Source organism: Triturus cristatus, chromosome 10, assembly GCF_964204655.1.
Source record: "Triturus cristatus chromosome 10, aTriCri1.1, whole genome shotgun sequence".
Classification (NCBI taxonomy): Eukaryota; Metazoa; Chordata; class Amphibia; order Caudata; family Salamandridae; genus Triturus; species Triturus cristatus.
Window position 1 is genome coordinate 992,039,991 of NC_140593.1, and position 27,215 is coordinate 992,067,205.

A 27,215-nucleotide genomic window follows, 5' to 3' on the forward strand; every position below is an offset into this window, starting at 1 on the left:
GCTCACAGGAGTACTATAAATACCCTTGGGAGACGGTGCAACTTCCAGTTTGGGGGCGTTCCTCTGTGTTGCTTGTAATCTCCCTAAAGATCGTTCTGGAAGCACGGCCGCTATTCTTTGAGGGGGAGTTTAGCAGATCACGGGTCCGTGACACACACATCTTCGGCCAGAGCTGCCGATTTTGGAACTGGGGAACCAGGTTTGAGTTTCGACCTTCGACCCAACATCCTGTGATTTTGGGCAGTTTTATATGACGTGAACTCGACCCGAACGTATTGGAGCGCTTTACATGAGCACCAGTTACGTTACACAAGGACACATTCATTTTGGTAGTCACAGGAAGGTTAAGTGATTTGCCCAGGTCCAAAATCGGAAGCTCTGGCCATTACGTCATATCCTCTCTTTATCTCCCCCTGCCTAAAAATACAAAAAAAGTGAACAAGTCCTTATGTAATGTAACTGGTGCTGCATGTATGCCCGCCAACACCTTCGGATCAAGTTTGCGCTACATAAAACTGCAAAAAAAAAAAAAAGATACTGGGGACTGCCCCTATTAGCTTCACCGCTCATCAGCTCCGAATGACACCCCCGGCTCCTTCAGACCTGCAGGCTGCTTAATCCTGGCTCTGCTTTAGACCCTACATTATAATTACTCCCGAGATCTACTTCATACATTTAGGAATTCTGTTTTTGATTGTGGCCAGACCGTCAGACGTCCCGGGTGTTCCCTAACTCGAAGGAGTCTTCGCCTTTGCCCACGGTTCGCTTCTCGCAGTCAACCGGACGACTCGTTATACTCTGACAAATAGCGCCTCGCGAGCACTCCATGCGTTTTTTGGAGGAATAGCACGTTTACATTTTGTTGCACCTCGTCAGCTCCTCTAAGAGGTGCAGGCACTCCACGGCATGAGAGCACGTCTTTGTTTGAAACACAAACACGCGAGTGTGTGATAGAGAGTAGGTCTGGCTTGCAGCCATGTCCCTAAATCGTAGTGGGCAAGGCATAATGAAACCCCCTTCCTTGCTCCAGACCAGCCAACTTTAGATGGAAAAAACGCAGTTTTGCATTTGAGAAAATCCTGCACGACCCAAAGTGGCTGGCTAGCTTCTTCCCGCTTCAGGGAATTCTCATTCTCCGCCATTTGCATAGCGCTTCATACTAACGTCGGCGCTCTACTTGCAAAAAAGTAATCAATTAGGTTTTCCCATTTGAAATGTGTATTTTTCTAGTGTACAAGTCCATGAATGCAAAGAAAAACCTTAGACATCGACGTATAACGTGAGAGACAATTAGAAATTGTTTCAGCAGCTCTATGAAATCACGTGGCAGTGTCGGACAAATGTAGCATGCACTCGGCACAGGCACTGTGAAGTCAGTTTTCCAGGTAACAAGTTATTATAGCTGGGGCGTGAACTTTTGAAAAATATATCACATAATTATCAGTCAGCTACTTGACACCTTTGCACAGCTGCCAGTACTCCCTCGTCACGAACTGGACGCCACTCGTGCTCCACTGCGGCTTTGAGACATCTCTGTGCTGCCCGCCATGGCATCCATTTTACATATCGTGGAGATGAGAAAGCTGTGCCAGGGGAAAAATCCGTTTGAGCTGCTGTCCTTTCTAGGGGTCAGAAGAGAACTGCCATTGTTCTTTCAGTTCTAGTGAAAGTAAACGCGAGTGGTGCCAGTTGGGTCACACCATTCTTAGCACCAGTGACCTCAAATGCCCACGTCAGGCACAATACACTCACCCAGTCGCATTTTTATCTTGCATTGTTTTTTCACTCCTCACATGCCAACTGGCACATGCCAACTGGAACCATTTTTTGAAGGGCAGATTCAGTTGACCCCAGACTGACAACTAACAGCACAAATGCAGGAAACAGTACGCCAAAGCCTAGAGTAAGAAAATGTGAACTACAAATCCCAACATTCTTAGTGCTACTGGCTAAAAAACAAGGACTGCCACCTGCATTGGGTGGCCACCCACTCCATGTTATCGTGCACACCATGTTTTTAGTTCTGGGGTTTTAAATGACACATTATTGCCATTAGTCTTGTTAGCCAAATTAGTTAAATGGAACTAAACAAGGACAACATCCAAAATACATTAGGTTGTTGCATGAAAGCACAATACTACAAACAGCAAGTAAGGTGTCTACTCTTCTCACCACACCCCCTGTCCAATTTACAGCTATGTAAAGGACGACAATAAGTACAAGAAACAATAATAACAAGCATTGGCATAGCCAATAGGTCTCGCCTTTGGGACCTTATAAGTGTTTAACCATGCAACAGTTGCATAACTAAATACTTATAAGGTCCCAAAAGCGAGACCTATTGGCTATGCAAAGCGGCCGCGAAAATGAAAGTAATTGCGGTAAAGCGCGCGCGCCCGCGCACATGCACTGTAGCTCTAGGCTGGCCTGGTAGCACTTTTTGGAGCCCTCTCAATAAGTCTCGCCAGACCAGGGCATGCGCTGGGTCAGGCGAGACCTAAAAACCAGGATATTGTTTTCACACCTGGCACATGACACCTAAGTGTGATGGAAGCATGCTCCCAAATGGAGACCACACCAGGAGTAGGGTAACCAGGCGTCCCAGATTTACCTGGAGAATCTCCATTTTCCTTCCAATCTCAGTAATTTTAGCACATGCCCAGGTTTTCAGAGATGTTTGAGCCGGGGCCTGCCTGAGAGTATCACTGCCTAGTAAACCTGCATGCCCCAGCCACTGCATTGCAGCTCTGGTGCATCGGACTCAGTGTCTGGAACTTTTATGAGTTCCAGTTCAGAACTAGGTAGCAGCCCTTGTCAGGAAGGAATTTAATAAACACAGATGATACAGAGTGTACTAATTTGCAATTATAATTAATTAGTGCACAGGTGTCGGTTTACTATGTTGATAAACGTCGTCAATTAATCACTGAGTGCCCCTTAGTCGATGCAAAACTGTAGCCCAACCTCTGCTGGCGGGAAGTCACGATTTTTAATTTTCAAAACTTGGTTAACCTCTGGAAGAGGTTACTAACCATGCATACCTGTGTTCTTAAATATTACTTTAAGGAGGCTTTGTAAGCTTGCCCACAGTCATGCTAGATGGTATGCCGAGTTTACCTTCTAGGGGGGCAGAAACAGAGATGCACGTTCTTCTATAATGGACTGTATAAATCTCAATTGTTCAGTGTCTGCGGACTGATGACCACCCATCCTCAGTCTACCTTTCACACTGTGTTCCATTCATGTACTTGCAGTCCTTCATTTACAATTGGGAATATAAAACTTCAAGCATTGGAATTAACAAGAGGTTTCTGCAGTGTCTAATTTGGCCTACTGTCCTATTGCACTGTTAAGTCTGTTCCTGTTGCTTACGAAAGACAAACCTCCGCAGTAAAAAAAACAAGCAGAGTGCCCACTGATCAAGTCCAGAACAATCCCTGCGAGTGGTGCGTGCGCGCGCCACAGCAAGCGATCTGTTTTCAATTATTGCACCCGTGTCTGGGCACGATAATTGAAAACAGATGTTGGCGTGCGGGTAACAGACACCAATAGGCCATGGGCGGTGCAACGCTACCGCCTTTGGCCTATTGCGTGCTGTCTTTCTAAAAAAGACGACCGCAAACGCCAATACCGTGGACCAAAAGGAATCGCACAAGCGTGTGCGATTCCAGGCTCCGTTTTGGAACCCTCCACAAAAGGACTCTCGCTGTGCGAGCATTGCTACACACTGCATCGCTAGGCGCGAGACCTAAAAATGGTGAGGTGTCAGGCAGTAGTGAAGGAGGACCAGGTAAGTCAAGGCCATGCTCTACAATGCCAGTAGAGCTATATGTGACTTGAGGATTGTGAATCCAGAGTGTTTTTGCCTGTGGGAGTCAAGAAGGGTCTTGCCACCCCTGTGTGATCCCAGATTCACCTGAGATAAACCCCTTCTAATTAAAATGTTTAAGTAAAGCTAAACCCTCCTGGTACTCTCAGTCCAGGCTGTTACAAAGTTTATTGCTTATTGTTGTGTCAAACTGTTGTTGTTCATCTGCAAATTAACCTGAAGGCAATAAGTAATTGAATGGAGACTAGAAGGGACCCCAGTGTCTGCTATGTGAAAGGGCTTTAACAGCACAAAAAAACTCTTGACCTTATCTGTGGCCCTTTCATAGCCCACCCCCATAGTTAGGGTAATTTCCTGGGTAAATAAAACTGCACTGACATGCACGACTGCTCTGCGGGATCCACAGAGAAGGTGAGAACTGCTGAATCACCCTGTCAAGAAAGTGTTTACTTCCAAATAGGCACATAAGTGAAACGACGACAAAATAAACCCAAGGTCGGCCTTTTCCTGACAACCACCTGCTCACGCTTTGTGCTGCCCTGCTTGCCAGTGAGGTGCTAAAGACTGCTTAACCTCTCCAGCCTAATATTTTCCAAAACTCAGTTTAACACTTAAGAGGGCCATCCTCCGAATGCACATCCTAACTCTTTTTTTTTGTTTTTATTTCTCTTTTGTTACATTTCAAGGTATGTCCCGGGTGCCAACAAGCAGGAGCCTCTATCAGCTGTTGTCACAAAAGCTGTGCGCAGACATATCACTTCACATGTGCCATTGACGCAGGTAAGGAGCGCATGGACGTCGATTCACCAAAATCCCAGGGGGAGCGGAGGTGACAGCCTATACTCTTTTACCTTAATGATTTCACAGAAAGTGACATCCTATGACCTTTGACCCAGATTCGCCCCAAGAAGTGATGCCACACGACTCTAATCCTGTTGACTTAACAATAATTAACATTGCTGAAGTTACAAAATAATTGCACAATTAATATTGTTTAATCTTCTAGGCTCTGAAAAAACACTAACTTAATATTCAAATCCTTTCATGGTGTGCCTAGCTAACCAAACCTGACAGTCTCCATGAGTTCACCCAGTTATGTTTTTAAAATTCCCTATGGGTGCCTCCTTATGTCAAAAATGACCTCCAGTGCTAGGACCAGCATTTTGCTATGGCAGACCCTTTTGCCCAAACATTACATACAATTTTCCTAATACTGCTTCTCTTGTGCTGTGGATGTCCCTTATGTCAAAGGTTATGTCTAATATGTTGCGGACTACATTTTGTCGTGGATGGCCCCATGACATTGCCACAGTTGTTTTCCCTTTGTCAAGAATTTCCGCCGATGTGCCATCACCAGCAATTTGCCACACGTGCTATCTATGCCAAGGATTTCCTCCACGAGGCCAGCGCTAGCATTTTTTCATGGGTGCCTGTGCCAAAATGTACCTACAGTGTGCCAGCACTAGCATTTTGCTGAGGGTATCCCATATGCAAGTATTGTCTCCAATATGCCAGTGCCACCATTTTGCCAAGGGTGCTTCTGTATGCCAAGAAGAATGACGGGTCCACCAGCGGATTTGCAGGCATAACAACACAGGCTCAGCTACATTAACTTACTCAATCTCATTCTCTTATTAGCACTCTGTTGCAGTCATTCATTTTCACCTAGTGTCTTGCACTCACTCCCACTCTGAATCGCTCAATCGCAGTCTCTCTGACTGACTTATGCTTACTCACTTATTCTGACACTTACACACCCACGATCTCACATGCACACATGTACAGTCACTCTCGCACAAACTCACTCTCACCCACATGCATGCACACAATATACACTTAAATCCATTTTATTTTTCTTGCCTCAGATGCCAGTGAAGGTACAGATCTTGCTACTCCACTTTTGACGACACTAATAACTATTATTCAGTATTTATGTAATAAAAATGATCAGAAAATAAGGTTTGAGCCTGACTCTGATAATGCAAGACATCCTTGTGTTCTTGGCACTGATTGTGCCATCTCTGAGGCCAGGGGTCACATATAGAAGGGTCATCCATTGGATGCTTTTAATTTTAGGTAGGGCACAGGCTGAAGGCGCTTATCTCCAGTATCGCGTCTAAAACGTGGGGGGCGATCGCATGGGCTGCTTGTGGTATTTGCCTTTATCAAAGCATGCTTCTGTAAATAGCACAAATGCTAGAGTAAATAGCATTCCTCTCCAATGCATTATGCACAGAAGGCGAGTTGTTGGCAGATCAGGTTTTGGCTGTTCCTGGGTGATTTAAAATTGTGAAATTAATCCGTCAGGATTCTCTGGATGTGCTAGTGTGGGGGCTGACATGCATTAATACCTTAACGGCTGATTGAGCCCCAAAGGAGTGTTGTGAACCTATACCCCCATCACTATAAAAATGAGAAACGTACAGAAAAGGCGATATCCTTTTTGTAAAGCAGATATGGACCATGCTGAGCCGGGTTTATTCTTCTGGCCTGCTTATGGTTGACTGTTTTGATGTCGTACAGCATACAGGACTCTTGTATAGGGTTACAGCTCAGAAATTGTTCAGGCGTTTGTGACTTAGAAAGCAGCCTCTGTCAGAATTCTACCCTACCGTTTGTAGAGTGATTATATACCCCTCGTACAGTAGAACATTATTCTTAACCATTTGACTTCTGTGGACCCACACTGAATCACTATTGGAAGCCGGGAACCCCAGCCTATGCAATTTTAATGATTTGAACCTCAAAACAATAAACACAAATACAAAAACAAATATACATCTTATACACAGATTATGAAAAAAATAATTTCGTTCATAAGCAAAAAAATACAAAAAACAATAATTTAAACTTAATGGAAAGGTTAGATCTCTTCAAACTTTTGATTTTGTTCCTTAAAGATATGCTAGACTGTAGCATATCACTTTTTCTCTTTTACTTCTAAAGCATGTTCTCATTTGCCTGGCATATACCAGTGATTCAGTTGAGACCACCAGTCGGCCATTCTAAATTCTGTTTGCTGTACTTGTGCCGCTCCAAGTCCAGCGAAGTATACCAACTTAATTTTTAGCTCCCAATTTCAATTTCCTTTATATTTACAGAGCATTTAAAAAATGATTTAAATTTTGCTCTTTATCTCTATCTTTGCACAAGAGGAAAAAAATCTGAGATCTGAAAAGTAGGATATCTATTGGTGCCACATAGATTAATGTATACAAAGTACACTTCTTTGTTTCCTGATTGGGGTTGTAGGAGATGAACACAAGAGCTGATTAGGTAGTTCCTTCTATAGTCATAGACCCAGAGCCACAAACGAGCTTCATCTATACATTTTACCCGATCTCTGGAAACTTTAGACGAAAGTGGCGATTACGATCAGTAGGTTATGGATATGTCTCCTCTACCGTAATGCAAGGCCCCGTTTGTAAAAGGCTTTGTCCATCATGCAGACAATTTGAAGTTCCACTTATTGCATACTACAATGTATACTGGTTTCTCCGTGCTGCTTCATTGTACCTGCTGGTGTTCGATCTGGTTCAAGGGGAGTCTCCCAGACACAAGCTGTTCTAGTCAGTTTGGAATACTACCAGTGCAATCACTGTGCTGAGCCTTTGTGAGTAGGGTAGGTAAGGATGCAACTTCCCTGCATAAAATAGGAGAAAACTCTGCCTTAACATTACAGACCATCTGGGAATTTCTAGAGACCTAAACGTAAAACTAAAATGTAATTGTTTCAAGCAAGTGTTGGGCATTAAAATTTACAAACATCTCTTAACTTCAAGTTTTGAAGTCAGAATTTGGTTTGATGACCCACTATCAAAACCTTTGTTTTTTTTATGGTTTACCTTAAATATGTTCATTTGTGTTCAAATGTTGATTTGGCAGTTTCTTATCTTTTCTGTCCTAAAGACCATGAGTAGAAAGGTTAAGCATAATTTGGGTTTCGTCAGCAAATTATGTGCCAGCAGGAGAAAGACGTGAGTGAAAAACAAAGACCACAATTAGGAAGAACGGTGAAGGGCAGAGGGTGTTTCAAGGTTCTTGATATGTTTTTAGTAACCATTAACTCCGCCATATGAATAGTTGAACCGCACGTCCCTTCTCTGTTTAGACCGTGCAGTAACCCTTTCTTTAGAAACATGGTGGCCTGTTGTGATCATCTGGACCTCTCTTCATTCATTTTATTGTTAAGCTATGATTTTCACAGCATCAATGCCCCAGTCCATTATGGCAAAATAAATTACTTACAGTTCAGATGCAACAATAGCTCCGAACTGCGTATAGTTACCTACGATTGAATTCTTTGGCCAGCAAGCTTCTCACTTTCTATGTGTCTTTGCTTTGAAGCTCTTGATTCTGTGATGTCCTTCAGAGATTGTGTGCTCATTTAACTAGAAAAACACCAATATCTGTGGCTTTCCACAGATATGACAAATCAAAGCGATCTGTTGGCTAGTCACCTTGACTCATCCACTTGTATTTTTTAAGCATTACCTACTTGAGGGCAGCTTTAGAGTCAATTGCATGCTGTCCTTATAAAGTTTCTTACATGAAGCGAAGTATTAGCCTAGGCTGCAGGACCCTCAGGACTTTAACTTCTTCTCCTTCATAGTGGCACCCGTCTGTACATTGGATGTATGCGGGTACCATTAGAAGGATACACCAGTATGCTCTCCTTCTATAACGAAATACAGGCCATTCAAGATGGAAGCCATAACAATAAACACCAAAAAGTGAAAACCATCATCAGTGAAAAGAAAGTGCAAATAGTTGTGAAAAGACTCTAAAATCTGTTTGTTTGTTTTTTAATAAAACACCAGCCCAGTAATGTTAGAGTGTAGAGTTGGGGAGAAATAGCTTGAAAATGTTTTCCTGTTAAATCCTAAATTCAGCAGTGGAATTGAAAACCCTGAAACTCTCTAGGAAGTGTTGTTGGCTCGTTTCTACCCCACATGGTTCCGGGATCTCCTCAGGACAGGAAGTTGGTCAATACCATTTCTAGAGAAAAGGAATGAAGAATGGGTAGTATAATTGTGAGAGGGTGATTTCTATATTTGGTGTGGTTTACTGAAAAACTTTCAGCACAAATCATGCCTTTGAGTAATCTAGTGATCACTCGGTTCCTCTGATTGGTCGTGACTACCGGAAGGGTAAAATAGAGATGATTTAGTATTGTCTTTGAGAGGGGCAGTTGTGTCTATGGTGTTCGAGGTTCATTGGCAAAGTGGTGATAAAGGGTCAGAGCAGTAGATGTCGTTCAAACTAACTGGGGTGCTGAAACAACTTAAAATTGTAATCCAGCGATGCATGATTCCACACTTTTAATACACTTTGGATCTTCACATGTCTATACTTGAAAAGCGTGCAGCCAGGTATGCTACCTTCAGCCTTGGGGCAATTTTTCAGAATAAACGCATCCTAGTTCTGAGGTTGCCGCATGGTTCGCTGTACTATGATGACGTCCTGTCCGCAGGTGTAACCATGTAAATTACAAATGTCGTTTGACAAATAATGTGTTTGATCCATTAATGCATATGCAAAAACACTCCTTTATTTCATATTGTCATGATTTGTAGATTGTGTTATTTCATTTCACACTGAGATTAATACAATGCCTCCAACAATAACATACTCAGGTGCCGCAACAGTAACTTATAATTTCATTACTTTCCGTGCCCCTGTGAAACCCCACACATGGGTATTTTGAGCTGATAAGAAGGAAAGAACTGAACAGAAGCAGATCCAAGGGAATTGAGTTGGCAAACGTTATTGTGACAAAAGACTGGGCGAGAGTGTGCCCCTTAATTTGTGTGGGCATAACAATTCACTGATGAAGTTTAGACTATAAAAGCAGGTCATGTTTTTTTTTTTTACACAAGTAAATCTCGGAGTTCTGCACAGACAGATTTCCTAGAATCGTCATCGTATCTATTTGTACAGTTACAGCAGCCATTAAAAGATTAAAGGCATAAATGCATGCTGTAAGTGAGCCAGAGGGTGGTAGAGCTGCAAGAGAGAACAGATTTTATAGGAGGAGGAGGCGTTACTTGGTTGCGATAAACAACTCACTATTTTTTAATGACCAGTACCTTTAGTTTTAAAATGTTCTTTATAGGGAATCAGTAAGTCATCTCCTCTGCCAACAGATGGCAACTTAAAATATCTTTACCAGCTGGAATTGCATCCATAATGAGCGAGGAGGAGGACAAAGAGTTGTTATGCCATGATTCTGTAATAAATTCTAAGTCTGGTAACTGGTGTGGAGCTAATCGAAGATGTTTGTTGGATGTTTCCCACCACATCTAGCACTTAGAGGAACACAGTATGGCATGGAACTAAATTTGCTCTCCACTCCCATCCCAAGGATGTTAAGGGACATTCTAGAATCACAAGCTCACCACTTTGGACAAGGTGGAGTAATGAAATTGCTCTTCAGGGCTCAGTTTAATAAGCCGATGTAGGGATGTCCTTAGGCTCCCGGCTGGAGTACCTTATCCAGTGACACACAGGTGTGCCAGAGTCAGCATTGACATGTCCGGCAGCAGACAGGATTGCCAGGCTCCCTGTCTTCGTCATGCGACCATGTGCTGGCTCTCTTTAAATGCTCTTGAAAGCTGGAATCATGACACTTCTGACCCACAGAAGTCGGGTCCTGAGAAGCAAATAGTTGGCTCGGCCAGAGTCTGGTGCTGTAGAAGCAAACTTTGTTGGTGTTCAGATTCAGTGCATTGAATAGTTCAGTCTTTCCCTCATGATTACCTTAGGTAGATTTATTTCAGCACGACAAGCTCCATCTTTACTATCCCTCAATGGATAATTTATTTCATTTCCCACTGTAAAAATTTTTTAGAGGGAGACCTTGCTCATTCCTTCGAAGCAGTTGTCGATCTCTTGCTTACTTGTGCTCCTTTCAAGAAGAGATACACTTGGACTGGCTGTGAAAAGAAGTCTTGTGATGCTCGACTAAGTAGTGTTTCTCCTCGCAGTCCCTTATGACCTTTAGGTTCATCTGCATGCAGTCACTATGGGCCTTATTTTTGTGACTCGATTACAGGCACCACAGACAAACCTGATGAGGATCCTTCAGACATTTCGTTGCAACAGTCCTTATGGGGATTAAAACCTATTGTTTTGGGAGATGACATTTTCCTTCCACAATGTAAAATCTTTTAGGTAAAAATGGTCTCAAAGAGATGAGAGGTAGCTCCGGATCAGCATGTAGTGGCGCTGGGAGAAAGGAACTGTCGTCAGTGTGTTGGAGTGGCGCTTATGTATGCTCCGCATTTCATTTCTGGAAGAGAAGGGTGTCCCTGTGGAACCACACAGCACCAATTACTGGCACACAGAGGTTCTTCTGAAAAGTTACAGAAGCTAACTGACTTGTCCATCGAGGAATTCTGCAGGGTAGTGAAATTGACTCACCCACAACTATGTTATAAGTATTGCTGCTATGAAAGCAGTTATGGAGTCAATGGCATGATGTTGTTAGCTAACTTTTCACTCACAGCTTGCCATTTGCTTTTTCTGTCGCAACCCCTCAGAGTATATGCTTTGTATTCTGTTCCTCAATTTTGAAGGTTCGAGGCATGTGGGCTGCTGAATTCATATCTGTGCATAGATCGCCGCCTAGTGTTGGGTCCGGATGATTGCACATTGTTGTCCTGGAAGAGTCTTCGAAGTATCACGAGATAGGTGGTTCCTCCCCTGGACTACAGTGCGCATGGGCATCCTCTCCATCCTCAGATTGTTTTTTTCCGCCATTGGGTTCGGATGTGGATAGACTCGAGCCATGCTTCGGAGCATGAATCACAGTCGGACGACGATGATGAGGTGATCTTCGAGGACGAAGACGTCGTCGACGAGGTAGGAGACGACGATGAGGCCCTTGGGGCCGAGGAAGATAGCTCAGGCGAGGAGCTAGGCCAATCCGTCGATGCGGAGGCCGAAGGAGATAAGGCTCAGGTCGAGGGATCGCCTGTGGGCCTTACCCGAGATCGGTCGGATCGTTCCACAGCCCCGCCTGAAGGCCTGGCTTCAAACATTTCAAAAGAGCCGACAATATCTAAAAAGACTGGATTCGCTTCAGTGAAAGCGAAACCAAACCCAGCACCGGTCAAATCGAAACCGAAAGTGCAACTGGTTCAGGTCGGATCGAAGGCATCGAAGCCCTCCAATCCGCCGACACAGAAAAAGGACATCGGAGCCGACCAAAGAAAGAAGGACTTCGGTACCGAGAAACCAAAGAAGGGCTTCGGCACCGAGACACAGAAAAAGGCCCTCGGTCCCGAGAAGACGCAACGGCCTATGGCACCGAAGGTTGGGGCACCAACCACCAAGGTCACGGTGGTCGATCCGACTACGTCAACACCGAAGAGTGCGGCGCCTGCCAAACTATCGGATCAACAGGGCGTCGATCCCAAACTTCGGATAGAAAACCCGAAGGCCGGGAAGAAACCGGAGACCGCGTCGAGGCCTGTCTCCAAAGAGCCTGTCGGTTCCAAAGCACCGTCTGCATTCACGTTGCAACAGGTGTCGGAGTCCCTGAAGCGCATCAGGGAACGGGCAACCCTCGAACCAACTGGTCCCGAAACACACAAGGTCGCCAAAGCTCACTCAGCGCCGGCACCGATCAAGTTTGGATTGCCGCCGCCAGGGACACCGAAAATGTTCAAACTTAGGAGGAGTGTCGAACAACCACGACCAGTGTCCACGGAAAGACCCGACGTCGAGGACTCGCAGGACCAGTTTATCGACGCCGACACTGGTAGGTTGTTGTTCCGCAAGCGGAGAATTGTTCCAGAGAAGGCTTTGGACTCATACAAGATTCCACTAAAAAGGAAACTGGCATCCGGTTCGATGCCAGTGCTTGTAGAAACATTCCAAACCTATCATCAGGAAACAACATCCTTTTCTCCTACACACTCGGAGGCGGATGCAGGAGAGGGCTATATGGGGGATGATACCACTTATCCTGTGGATAATGACCCTGATGACCAACAGCAAGACCAAGATCAGGCATGGGGAGATCCTACGGACCAAGGTGACCCACAAGATGCTCCTGACACTCATCTTTATAATATCAAACCATCTCCCACTGAGGATACTGCTGCTTTTAACGCCCTCATTGAAAGGGCAGCTGCCAATCACGGAGTGGAACTCCATTCTGACTCTGTGGAGGAGGATTTCTTGGTGGACACGTTCTCCACGTCAGAAAGAACGGTCAAGACTCTACCAATGTTAAAAGGAGTTCTTAAACATGCTAAGGACATCTTTAAGGAAACAACCAGGGCATGGGTATTGAACCCGAGAATAGAGAAGAAATACAATCAAGCACCCGGAGACCCAATGTACATTAGGGGTCAATTGCCGTTGGACTCCATGGTAGTTTCTAATGCTCGCAAGAGGGCTAACTCGCAGACTACAGGTGATGCTCCGCCTCCAGACGAGGAGTCCAAAGTGCTAGAAACATCAGGCAAAAGGATAGCAGCACAAGCAGCAAACATCTGGCGCATTGCCAACACTCAGGCACTCCTGGCCCGATACGACAGGTCACATTATGATACACTAGAAACACTGCTAGAACACCTACCAGATGAATACAGAGATGGAGCGGAGCTCCTCATCAGAGAGGGACAACTCATCACAAATGCGTCCATCAAATGCGCACTAGATGCAGCTGACACTGCAGCAAGGGCGATCAACACTAGTGTGATGTTGAGGAGGCACGCATGGTTGAGAATTTCAGGCTTCAAACCTGAGATTCAAAATAATATCTTGAATCAACCAGTCAACCCAGACTTTTTATTTGGCCCCGAGGTTAACACTACTCTGGAAAAGATTAAAAAGGACACTGAAACTGCGAAATCTATGGGGGCTCTACAGTCGCAGCAGTTTCGGAGTGGCTCCTTTCGTCGCCCCGGGAATAGAGGAGCAGCTAGATGTCAGGGGTCCCAGCTGCAGTACAGTAAAGGAGGTACACAGAGTACCTATAATAAAAACAATAGGGGTGGATATCGTGGATCCAGCACCAAAGGACGAGGACACAACAACACCAGGTCCTCCGCCAATAACAAACAGTGACGTCTTGTCGCTGCCCCCCGCCCACATAACACCGGTCGGGTGGAGACTCCAACAGTTCATGCCAGTCTGGAGATCCATCACCACAGACAGGTGGGTCAGAGAAATTGTCCAGTACGGTTATTGTCTGGAATTAACATCCAATCCACCCAACATACCACCAAGACACCGTCCTATGTCCGCAGAGCACTTGACATTATTGCGGCAAGAAGTACTAAGTATGCTGCAAAAAGGATCCATAGAGCTCGTGCCTATGGAACAGCGGGGGTCAGGGGTGTACTCCCTGTACTTCTTAATACCAAAAAAGGACGGGTCTCTCCGACCTATACTAGACCTCCGACCTCTCAACCAATACATTCTGTCAGAGCATTTTCATATGTTCACCCTCCAGCAGGTTCTGCCGTTACTCAGTCAGGGAGACTTCCTAGCAACACTAGATTTGAAGGATGCGTATTTCCACATACCCATACACCCATCACACAAAAAATATCTCAGGATCACTCTTCAGGATCAGCATTATCAGTTCAAAGTACTCCCTTTCGGAGTAACAACGGCGCCCAGAGTCTTTACCAAGTGCCTAGCGTCAGTGGCTGCACACTTAAGGAGACAGCACATTCATGTCTTCCCTTACTTGGACGACTGGCTTGTTCAAGCAAAGTCAGCCCAGCAGTGCGCCAGCCACATATCCCACACCATTCACCTTCTTCACAGTCTGGGATTCTCACTGAATCATCCGAAGTCGCATCTCCAACCCGCCCACGTACGGCAGTACCTGGGCGCAACTATAGACACTGGCTGCCAAAGCTCAGCCAAATTTAGCGAGAATCAACAGCATGCAACTGCTGATAAAAAAGTTCAGACCACAACACTCCCTTCCAGCGCGAGTGTTCATGCAGTTGATAGGCATGATGGCCTCCTGCATCTTCATAGTCCCGCACACGAGACTACATATTCGCCCGCTTCAGGAGTGCTTGGCACGTCAATGGAATCAGACTCAAGGACAGTTAAAAGACCCAGTGTTGGTGAGCGGTCGGGCATACAACTCTGCATTGGTGGAATCCACAAAACCTTTGCAAGGGCCGACCGTTCCAAGAGCCTGTTCCACAAATACTGACAGCGGACGCGTCTCTCCAGGGATGGGGAGCTCATGTACTCAATTACACAGTGCAGGGATTATGGACAACACAGCAAAAGAAGATGCACATCAACCTTCTGGAACTGATGGCAATCTTCCTGGCAATGAAGGCATTCAAAGTACACTTGTGCAACAAAGTCGTGTTGATCCGGACGGACAACATGACTGCCATGTACTACATACAGAAGCAGGGAGGAACACACTCTCCACAGTTGTCTCATCTGGCTCAGAGCATGAGGAAGTGGGCCATTCAGAGGAACATGTTCCTCATGGCGGAACACCTCCCGGGCAAAGACAACCAGATGGCGGATCTGCTCAGCAGACACAGCCACCAAATGCACGAGTGGGAGCTACATCCATCAGTACTCCAACCGTACTTCCAGCAGTGGGGTCATCCAGAGATAGACCTATTCGCCACAAGGGAAAACGCACAATGCCAAAGCTTTGCCGCCAGGTTTCCGCATCCACAATCGCAGGGCAATGCGATATGGATGAACTGGTCAGGCAGATTTGCGTACGCTTTTCATCCAGCGCCATTAATACCGCTAGTGGCACGCAAACTACGGCAACACTCAGTGACACTCATCCTGGTTGCTCCAATGTGGGCACGCCAGCCATGGTACACCACGTTACTAGAACTGTCCGTGGTGCCGCCTCAAAGACTGCGGCTAACACCCAAACTTTTAACCCAGAACCATGGCGAAATTCAGCACCCAGATCCGCAACAGCTGAACCTGGCAATCTGGCTCCTGAAGTCTTAGAGTTTGGCTACCTGAACCTGCCTCCAGAATGTATGAATATCATCAAGGAGGCCAGGAGACCCACAACCAGAGCTTGCTATGCGGCTAAAAGGAAAAGATTTGTCATTTACTGTAAAAACAATGACATTAATCCGCTGGATGCATCCATTCAGAACATCATCTGTTACCTGTTACACTTATACCGATGTAATCTGGCATACAACTCCATCCGTATACATCTAACCGCAATAGCGGCCTATCTTCAGAACAGGCAGCACCTCTCTTTATTCAAAGTGCCTGCCATCAAAGCCTTCTTGGAGGGACTCAAAAGAGTGATTCCTCCAACTCACCCACCGGCACCGGTGTGGAACCTGAATGTGGTCCTCACCAGATTGATGGGTCTACCTTTTGAACCTCTACATTCATGTGAGATTCAATTCCTCACCTGGAAAGTAGCCTTCTTAGTGGCAATCACTTCATTGAGAAGAGTTAGTGAACTCCAGGCACTAACCATTCAAGAGCCATTCATACAGGTTCACGCAAACAGAGTTGTACTACGTACCAACCCCACATTCATGCCTAAAGTGATATCGCAGTTCCACATGAATCAGACTATTGAACTGCCTGTTTTCTTTCCAAATCCAGAAAATGTCGCAGAGAGAATGCTCCATACACTAGATGTAAAGAGGGCCCTCATGTACTATATAGACAGAACAAAGGATTTTAGGAAAACAAAACAACTGTTCGTTGCCTTTTCTCCACAACACAAGGGCAACGCCATTTCCAAAGCAGGAATAGCCAGATGGATCGTGAAATGTATTCAAATTTGCTATAAAAAAGCTAAACACACGTTAACGATTCCTCCAAGAGCCCACTCAACACGAAAGTTAGGGGCGTCCATGGCTTTCCTAAGGAATATTCCTTTAGAGGAAATATGTAGAGCAGCCACATGGTCCACTATACATACATTTACAAAACACTACTGTGTAGATGTACATTCCAAACAGCAGGCAGCTGTAGGACAGGCTGTTCTCAAGACCCTTTTTCAGACTGCTGCAGCTGGCACGGGCAGCCGCCGCTAATGGAGGGACTGCTATATAATCTATGCACAGATATGAATTCAGCAGCCCACATGCCACGAACTGAATATGCTACTTACCAGTATGCATCTGTTCTTGGCATGTAGGGCTGCTGACATTCATATCGCCCACCCTCCTCCCCGGCGCCTGTAGCGGCTGCAGCACTCAGAATTACTGTATAGCATGGTCATCACTTACTGTATCTACTCCATCACTGCCACAATGGCGAAAAACAATCTGAGGATGGAGAGGATGCCCATGCGCACTGTAGTCCAGGGGAGGAGCCACCTATCTCGTGATACTTCGAAGACTCTTCCAGGACAACAATGTGCAATCATCCGGACCCAACACTAGGCGGCGATCTATGCACAGATATGAATGTCAGCAGCCCTACATGCCAAGAACAGATGCATACTGGTAAGTAGCATATTCAACATTGCTAACATGGTAGATTCTTCACTATTGGTTCACCGCCATCTCCTTTTCATCCTGGGATATGTTCATTGTAGCAAACACAAGAAGATGATGGACGGAGCACTGAAACTTTTCAGACACTCACCCCCAGTCACAGATCTGGGTTGAATCCATCATCGTTCTTTAGCTCACTTCATCAGCCAGGCTGAGGAATCCAGTGGCAAAGAGAGCAAGGGGCCAGGCTGATGATGGATGGAGCACCATCATGAAACTTTTCAGACACTCACCCCCAGTCACAGATCTGGGTTGAATCCATCATCATTCTTTAGCTCACTTCGCCACCTCAGTTCAGACCCAGCTATATGAAAATCAGTCTTGACCCTGTGCCTCATGGGAACAGTCCAGCCCGAACTGCCAAGCCAGGTCTTCCCTGAACCAGAAACGAGCATCCTGGGACCGGTTTCTGGGTAACACCCTTCATCAGCCAGGCTAGCTTGAATCCAGTGGCAGAGTGAGCAAGGGACCCACGTCTGGGCATACCCTGGCAACTTAGGGTGAACAAAGCAAACACAAGGAGATGATGGACGGAGCACTGAAACTTTTCAGATACTCACCCCCAGTAACAGATCTGGGTTGAATCCATCATCATTCTTTAGCTCACTTCGCCAGCTATCCTGGCTGAAAAGGGGTGAAACCCCGAAACTGGTCCTAGGATGCTTGTTTCCGGTCCATGGAGGACCTGGCTTGGCAGTTCGGGCTGGACTGTTCCCATGAGGCACAGGGTCAAGACTGATTTGCATATGGCCAGGTCTAAACTGGGGTGGCATGGTGAGCAAAAGCATGATGGATTTAACCCAGATCTCTTGACTGGGGGTGAATGTTTTGATTTGTTCTGCATTCCATCTATCAATGGTGTGTCTTTTAAATGTTCATTGTAACCATCATGCTAAGCTTTTGGATCTGTAGTTGAGGTTTAAAGTTGATGTAGGAGGGCCACACAAGTAGGACATTTGCTCTACCTTCTTCGCAAAATGTCGAGCCTGATGTACAAAGCCATTTTGCAATTCGGAAAATCACGGTGCTTATGAATGCAAAATGGTTATTTGTTGTTTACTAAACCTACAGAAACAGGTTACTGAATCAGACGGTTTTGAAACCCATAAGAAATCGCTATTTGAAAGGGCCTTTTTTTACGACATCCCTTCCAAAGCAATTTGTTATATGATGTATCAATGTTTTTTTTACCATAATCAAGTCACAAAACATTGAAAAGTTACCGCGCTTGAGTTGAGGTGGTCAAACATTCACAAAAAGTCCCCCAGGGACCCATCCCGTTTGTGAAAGTACATAAAACTATTGTTGAGGAGTAGGCATTGGTAATTTTTAAATGCAGTCTCGTTTCCTTTAAGGATAATGGGCTGCACTTGAAACAAATTTACTTTATTAAAATGTGAACACAGGCATGGTGGTCTGCTGACCTCAGCAGGCCACCATCCCTTTGATGGTATCTAATCATACTGAGTCGCAGTTTGCGACCGGTATCATCAATATTGATGAGGTAGGTTAGATTGCGATCCGCTACGAGTCGAAGTTTTGTGAGCAGACCTATGGTATGCAAAAAAACAATTCCCGTTTAAAAACGTTGGTGCACATATGATGACCACTTTTTTGCAAATGGAAATTTCGTACATCAGACCCGTAAAGATACACTTACTACTTCCAATGCAAATATGGTACGATGCAGAGCCCCTAAAGGTCAGTAACTCAAAACAGCCAACAAACTGGGAGACACAGAATTACTACAGTAAGTAGCTTTTCTGTTTTTGAGTGAGAACAATGCAATTGCTAAGGGCTTTCAGTGGAGTAGCCATTTTACAATACTCAATACTGTTGAAGAACCTTCATCTCTTGTTTTTTCTACTTGTCAGGTTGTTTATTAAATGAAGACAACTTTTCCTTGAGGTGTCTGAAACATAAGGTACAGCAAACTATCATTTTACTTTTTGTCTCCCATCAAAGTCTCAATTCCAAATGCCTGCTATCACATATTACGAAAGAATGATTTTTACTTTAAGGCTGCACTGTCCATGCTCATACTATTAGGACGGCATACTGGAAAAACTGCATCAAAGGATATGCCTGTCCTTGAATAATATATACGTTGCACAATAGGATGGTGGCCCTGATCTCATTATTCATTTATATAAACCACTTCCTCCAGTCATGCTGTATTTTCCAGCAAAAATCCACTTCTTGTTGAAAATGAGTAAACACCTCAGGCCCGAACTTAACTGTACTAATTCTCTCACCAGGTATGATGTTACTGAAGGAGCTAGTCCTGATCCAGCCTTTGCAGTGCCTGTGGATGTACTAGCTTCTGACTATCTACTTTACTTGCAAGGGAGTGTCAGGAAGGCTGCTGAATTTTTCAGTGTGAATCTGTTATAGATTCACATTCTCATCATACGGCTATCACAATCTTGTGTGCCTTTAGCCTGATGTAGCAGCCCCAACTCTGCTCCCCACACTCTCATCATCGTCTTCAGAATTGTAGTTTTATCATCCATCAGCTGTTAGTGCTTTGAGACCACATTGCTGGCATTCTATATGCTTTTTAGATTATGAATAACATAGTATAGCATTTGTTTGACGTATGTAAGGATTGTGTTGGCAGAAAGTCACTACAGCATTTATTACCTGGCCTAACCCCCATTCACAATGTATTAAAATGAATTTTGAGCCATTGTGTATTGCGATAAGCAATATCACTCCACACCTTTGACCATCAGTAGCATTAGGGACTTGCTGTCAGCACTGGCTGGCTATGGTTACGAGAGAACCTTTTTGAAAATGTTTCCTGTTGATAAAAGGTAAATGGGGATAGGGCAGTCACTTGCTGATAAAGCTACTGACCTTACAACCTCACACTTTTTGTGACTGCTGGGTCACCTTAAAGGGACATCTAGTGAAGAGAAAAAAACAACTCCCTTTACCCACTCATCACTAGCAATCACCAACAGTAAGCATTCTACAACGTTGCTTTGCCTGATGACATCTGCTTGGTTTTGAGACATATTTTGACATAATTCACCAGATGTCCAGTTTAAGACAAATTCTAAGATATATTGACTATATGACATACAGTATCAGTCACTCTGATATTTTGGTGATTCAAATTTTTGACCTTTAAAATTCATTTTAAAGAGGACTATGTATTCTGTTTGCTTTATCTTGTACATTGCTTTCATTTTTTGTTGGTTTTTGGAGATTAGAGACATGCTACAATTTCTCATTTATTTTTTTCAGTTCACTGAAGACATTGCATGCTCACCTTCTGATGGAGCTGTTGTTTCACAAAGCTAAATTAGCACTCACCAAGCTAGAAAAAAGCGAAAAAGCTCTCTTGTTTAACAGTATTGACTATAATAGATATTTTTATTTTTTTATTCCAGCGTCAGTTCTTGTAAAACATATGCCGAAATCTGTCACCCGTCTTTGGCACTGCACGAAGGTGTTACCAGGACCCCATGAGAAGGAAAGAGAGACAACAAGCACCTGATTTTAATTGCTTCGTCTTTTCTTCTGAGATCCTTCTCTTCGAGGACGAGTCCCATTTAAAGTCTGTTCCTGGTTGATGTACGAGCTCTCAGCTCTTCTGCAAGGGGGGCTTCATAGAGACTGTGGCCTCTCGGACCTTAGCGGAGATGCTGATAGCAACCATTTCACAGCCATGGAGTACTCTGTGCCTGATGGAGACTTGGTTGATCACCCTGGGTGGCACTACTATAGCATCTGTTCCAAAGGGAATCATGACAGAGGGTGTGGACAGCACCCGCTGACGGCAATACTCTGCACGAGGCCTGTCTGCATTTCCAGGGTGTGAGGACTGGCGAAAACCTGCCCTGGGTTGGCCCCCAGTTCCAAGGGAACTTTCAAACTGCTAAAGATTAAGGCAAACTAGCGGAAACTCAAAAACAGTATAATTTATTATTATTATTTGTATTTTTTCATAGTTTTCCTCATGGACATCTTCCTGCGGCCTCGTTGTTGGGTTTCAAACACTATCTCAAGCCTTGCTGGCCCAGGTTGTCATTTGTTTTTGAGACATCATGGGGAAACCAGGTGGATGGCAAAGTCACCCATTGAGACTCTCCCATTGACAGTCTTCGTATGGTGGGGCAGAAGGGGGAGGGCTACCAAGCTAGTGTGCGCACTACACTGTGTTAATACTTGCTAAATCCACACAGTGGTAATGTTTTCTTGTCGAGAGCCACAACTGATGCCTCTTCTTCATGGTCAGCAAGCTTCCCATCCTGCCCACACCCACCTCCTTTACCACCCTCACCAGAATTCAGCAGTGCTTAGGAAATGTTCTTTTGTGGCAAGAGTGTTGCATTCCTACCCCAACCCCTGACCTCAAAGAGTCAAGGTTTCTGGAGTTTTGATTTACACGTCTCCACTATTCACCTCTCCTGCACCAATCAGAGCTCAGATTGAACCTCCTACAACATAGTTACAAAATATTTGCAGTAGCCCCAGTGAAAAATGTTTTCATTTGCAGTTGTTCGCTTGGGAAATTGCTGATGCTCTATAAGTGATGACACCTCAGTCGTAATATGAATTACTCTGGTGACACAGGCACGTTGGAATAAAAACTGGTCTGCAGAAGCATTCCGGAAAGGGTTGTGCTATGTGGACTGAGGGTGTGAGAGGAGGAAGGAAAGGTGTACATCAGCATCCAGTGGTTGGAGGTGGAAGAGCACCGCCGGTTGACCTTTTTTTCACTGAAAACTTGAAACCATCAACTTAGGTGCAGAAAACCAAAAATATTCATTTGCCTTTTTTTCGCGTTTCCGAGTTCAAAACTTTATGTATCCTACGTTTCTGCTTTGATGCATGGAAAAATATAACATTTTACGGGTGTTATTTGTTCGGATGTTCTGTTTCATAACCTTTTGACCGGACTATAACAGAGAAATAGTATACCTTTCACACATTGATTCTTAAACTGGTTATTTGTCCAAATAAGGTCTCCCGGAATTGTTTACATAAATTGACATGAATCCAAGAATTTATTTTACCCCAGTGTTCTTTACCCCTTGAGCACGAAGAAGGTTACTTGTTGCCATGGGCTCAGAAAGGGACGACAGAAAGCTTGGTTTCCCTCTGCCTTGCTAGAGTCAGTGTTTCACTACAGTGTGGTCAGTACATTGCATTCAGCACCTTTACTCTTTTATGATGTATTTATGTACATTGATACCACTTCAGCTGCTACAATAGGCTGCTTATTTTATTGTGAGAGATGGAGACATGGGCTTTTTCATAGGTTCTGCTTTTTATGATCCAGAGGAGGCTTGGCCGAAAGGCAACCGGGCGTAAAGGCAAAGCAAGATCTTCCTTGCACGGGCACTGGCTCTGAAACTCCAGTGGTTTTGGAAGAGTGCTTTACAGCCCACCAGACATTAGAAGGCCTCAGACTGTTGGGCGAGATTCCTAATTTCCTCATAAGCCGATCTGCCTCTGCCCACCCCGAATAGAGACGGTTCCAGCAGCCTCTTTCCAATAGTCCAACAGCCTTCACCTACATATCACTTCTTTGTAAAACCCTTAATATATGTAAAAGAAATATACAATGATGACAACTTAGGTGCACTATATTTCAAAACGACAAAGAATTTAACAGTCATCTTCATGATTTCGTGTTGGGGCCTACGAAAGGAGCGCGGAGAGGGGAGAAGTGGGTTTAAGGGGAAGAAAAGGAGCCTGCCCTGGGCACAGGCAAATGTTGGAAAAAGTTGATAGGAGAGAGACCTCATGGGGGCACAACTTTGTGACATCCTCGTGAAAATAAGAGCACAGGGATAAACAAAAGGAAAAGGGGAGAGAACCCTGAACTATAATGATAGGGTGATTTTTGGCAGTCCTTTCTGGGCCGTTGGATGGAAAATATCTGAAATTATCTGGCAGAATGCATTGGCGTGTGCAATTTACTCTTCATTAAAGCACATTGGAATGGGATTCTCTCACCATTTCCTGAAACGAGGGCACTTAAGGAGAAGGAATATTTCAGAAGTTCACTATTGGCACCCTTTTGATTTCCTTTCATCAGTTTTCTGAAGGGCCATTCCTAATCACTAAGAAATTGGCTCTGAAGAGGGCATTGACCCTTTGTGCTGTAGAGATAAAATGAAAATTAGCAAAAATTAAACTTTGTGCATTTGAGTTCTATATTTAGTTTTTGCAATTTTACCGCACATTCCAGCCCTCCATTCTGCCTTCTCCACCCCACAATTCACTGTGCTTTATCCTTCTTGGTGGACACACTCTGATCACCACTTATGAGTAAATTGGAGGCCGAATGCAATCACAGATTTGTAGTTCAGGGTGGTTTGCATGGGCTGTCAGCAATCGTTGTATCTGGGTATGCATATTTCTAGTTTTTTTTGCTGAACACTCATCAGTACCGCACTGCACTGACAAGGGTAGACGTCTTCCTTGCTAGTGGTTCCAGTAGGTTTGTCCTCTACTACACAAGCAATCATGTGATCCAAAGCATTGCGTCCAATATGGAAGCTTATTTGTGCTCTAGTATCGAAGATTCCTGTTGCACAGTCTGCAGAGCTCTGAAGGCTCTCTGTAAAACAACATTGGTGCTGGAAACCCCTGGTTAGCATCTTTTCCCACTCGTTGAAGATTCATTCTAATTGGGGTAGCAAAAGTCTTGCTGAGCATACCTGTTAATCCCAGCACACCAACATTTCCTTGTGTGTTTCTTAACTTCTTTTGTGTAAAGGTTGTTGCAGTTGTGTGGTGTTTACTTCAAAGTGTTATCCAACATTCGTCTATAAAGTCTACATCACGTCATTTAACCTTTCTTTCCTCGTGACACTCAATGACCCTTTGATTCATTCTCAGGTAAGGGTAGGGTATAAAGATTTCTACACAGCATGTAATTTGCCAGCGTTTTGCCTTTCATTCTCTGACCCAAATTGAGTACGACTGTTGTGATACGAACTCCACCCGACAGCCATGATGTTGCTCAGTCTTCCTGGGCTGAGGTGATGCAGATGTCTCTTCTCTGGATGTTAGGGATACCATGTTGTCTCTTAGTCAGTAAATAGGGCTACAGGGCCCTCTTTCAGGCAGTGCCAGTGTTTTGTGGGGTATGTAATGCCATTACCATGTCATTGCTATTTCACTGACGTAGACTGGCTGATTGACTTGAACACCAGTGGTAGACCATGCTTCCACCCCTGACCCACATATGTTCCTCGACTTCTGATATAGTTTGTTTATATCATGTGTAAACATTGTTACTAGTAGTTGAAGATATGGAAATGCAGAGTACACAACACACAATCTAGGGGCCATTGTACCAATAATTCCCATATCTCTGAGGCTTCTATGTGCAGAATCCATGTCTGCAAAGCCATTTATAGAACCAATCTCGCAAAACTTCCCAGCACATGAAAGTTGCAGTGCCTGGAGTTAAATACCCCAAAGTCGGTGTGACAGTGTGCAACTAAATTCAGCCTTGTGTTCATGCGTCTCTGCATCCGATTCCTATCTTTTCTTTGTTTTACCAAGGCGACTGGGTCCACAACGACAAGAAACTCACAAACCTGAAAAGATTTGAAAATCAGCTCTGCATAATATTTGCTTTTTATGCGATTCAGTCATGTGGCGTAATTCTAAAATTATCCCCTAATTTTTAACTGCGGCCGTGCATGCACCTACTTGCTAGAAGCAGTATTTAAAGCAACAGACATATTTTAGATCAATTGCTAAATCTGGTCTTAATAGGATTCAAAAGACTACACCATAAATTGTCATTTTGAGGAGCTTTGTGCCCTCCTTCTAACTCTACGACCAGACATCTATGAGCTAACTGGGCCTTTGTAGGTGAAGAGCTAGCTACATTGTGGATTGAGTGATGACCATCTAGGGTCCGCTTCGCTTCTGCACTGGCCTTTCATCACTTGCATCATTTTTGCAGGAGGTTGTGTCCATCTCATTGTGCATTTTGATGAAGAGGTAGGTGAGATTAATTGAACCACCAGTTTAAAATAGTGCTTCTCTGTTCTTTCAAAATCTTGCACCTCACCACCCTCAAATTGGGGTACAACTTTGTTTCCTTTCTGTTTCTGTTCTTAGATTAATGGGCAACAGGTCTTCTGGAGGAAGCCTGACAGACGCCTGATGCACCGCCATCACGGAGTAGTTGAGGCATTTTGATGGATGTTTGTAGAGTTCTTCCTTGCTAGCTCAAGATCCCTGCCTGGTGATTTGCATTCAATTCTACTGGTTGATTTGTTTCTTTGTATTCTTCAGGAAACATTTTTTGAATGACCTCGGCCATTTAAAATTATTTTTCTTTTGCCTTTGGAAAGCCCTTCTAGACACTGGATTGGCTGCTTGTGAAAGCTTATTTCCCACTTCTCTGTATATCAATTTGGAGTCGCTAGAGGAAGCAGTGTAAAGAAAAGTCTCCCTAGTTCCATAGTGGGCCTTCAGTTTGACCATTAATAGTGCCTCAGTCTCGTTCAAATAGTGCACCAGGTGGCACAAGACTATTCCGCAATAAAGATCATAGTGCTTTCAAACTATGACAGGGTCTAATCACAGCATCAAGTGTGGATCAAATGAACAGTTTATAGAAGTGATTTGCTTGCAGGAGGGTAAACCATTTCCTCCAGAGTTTCCCGCTTGATAACTCCAAAACAGTTTCTGCTGCAGATGCGTACTTGTAGAGGTGAGTGTTTCTGGGATAGTCAGCTGAGTGCTAAACACAATGGGCCAGATTAGGCCACAATCCCCGTCTTATTGCCAATTCCCAATGGGTTGCAAATTGCGACCTGCCTCATGAATATTGATGAGGCAGGTCCCTTGTGACCCATTTCTGAATCGCTAATGTGTCTGAGACACAGTATATTTCTTTTTGCGAGTCTCTTATTGCAAGTCGCAATTAGAGACTCGCAAAATGAAATGTTCGTACATCTGGCCCTACACTTTTTGTGGAATCATCTTCCTCAATAAATGCACCAACTATAGGGATGAAGGTTTCAACTTCTTTGGAGATTATCTTTACTGTTTTCACACACACACACACAATCTCAAGGCAATTTTATATAAATCCGGACAACCATATATAAATGGCATTGGCAAGACCTTCTGCTGTCTGTAACACATGCTTTCAACAGGCAGTTATAGAAATATATTAAAATCAGACGCACATTCAGCCAAGGTGGTATACTACATGACACATCCATTTCCTATATAATAAATCCGCTTTTGTGCAACAGGTAAAGGATTGCTTATGTGGTTCTTCCTACACAAAGGCTTCAAACAAAATATACCATTACACTCATACCCTGGAAAGTTCACTAAATTCCTGCTTTTATTTTCTTTAAAAACAATCTCAATGTCTGAATCATATCTGTGTTTTTTATTTCTAAGTGTATACCTTGTTTGTTCCTTCCCTTCTGGTTCCTGGAGCCCATTTGGTGGTGATGAAGATGGTTGACCTGTTCGAATACATCCTGTTCGAATCCGCTGTCTCAATTGGGATCTTGCTGTCATAAGTTTGTCAGCCAGTTTCCCTCTATCACTCTCTGAAGCTTGCCTTGGACTACAGTCTGTCCCAGGCGCCACGCCTAACTCTGGCTATGTAGTGGTATACTGTACATATTACTGTAAAATGGTAAACCGTGTGTATTATATAATGCCTCATTATATAGTGTGTATATATATATATGTATACATATACATATATATAATATATATGAAGACTGTAAATGTTTAAGACTAGTGTTCTTATTAGTACATTTGCTTCACACTGAAGATTGTGTGTGACAAGCTGTTTCTAAAAGATGTTTATTTTCCTTAAGAGTAAAAACGAGTCATTGCATTCAACCGTCAATAAAGATACAATTGTTTTGGAA

The 27,215-nt window shown here is 44.1% G+C and overlaps 1 protein-coding gene across 3 annotated transcripts in view; it reads left to right on the top strand.

Moving 5' to 3' along the window:
* The window catches only part of RAI1 (retinoic acid induced 1), a 593,546-nt gene extending 566,331 nt beyond the window's left edge, over positions 1 to 27,215 (top strand). For all 3 annotated transcript variants that reach the window (XM_085628940.1, XM_085628939.1, XM_085628941.1), the window contains 3 exons: positions 4,516 to 4,609; positions 19,203 to 19,252; positions 20,727 to 27,215. In XM_085628940.1, coding sequence (XP_085485066.1) covers positions 4,516 to 4,609; positions 19,203 to 19,252; positions 20,727 to 20,741 — 159 coding nt within the window. In that variant the 3' untranslated portion in view covers positions 20,742 to 27,215. The remainder of the gene's footprint in view (positions 1 to 4,515; positions 4,610 to 19,202; positions 19,253 to 20,726) is intronic.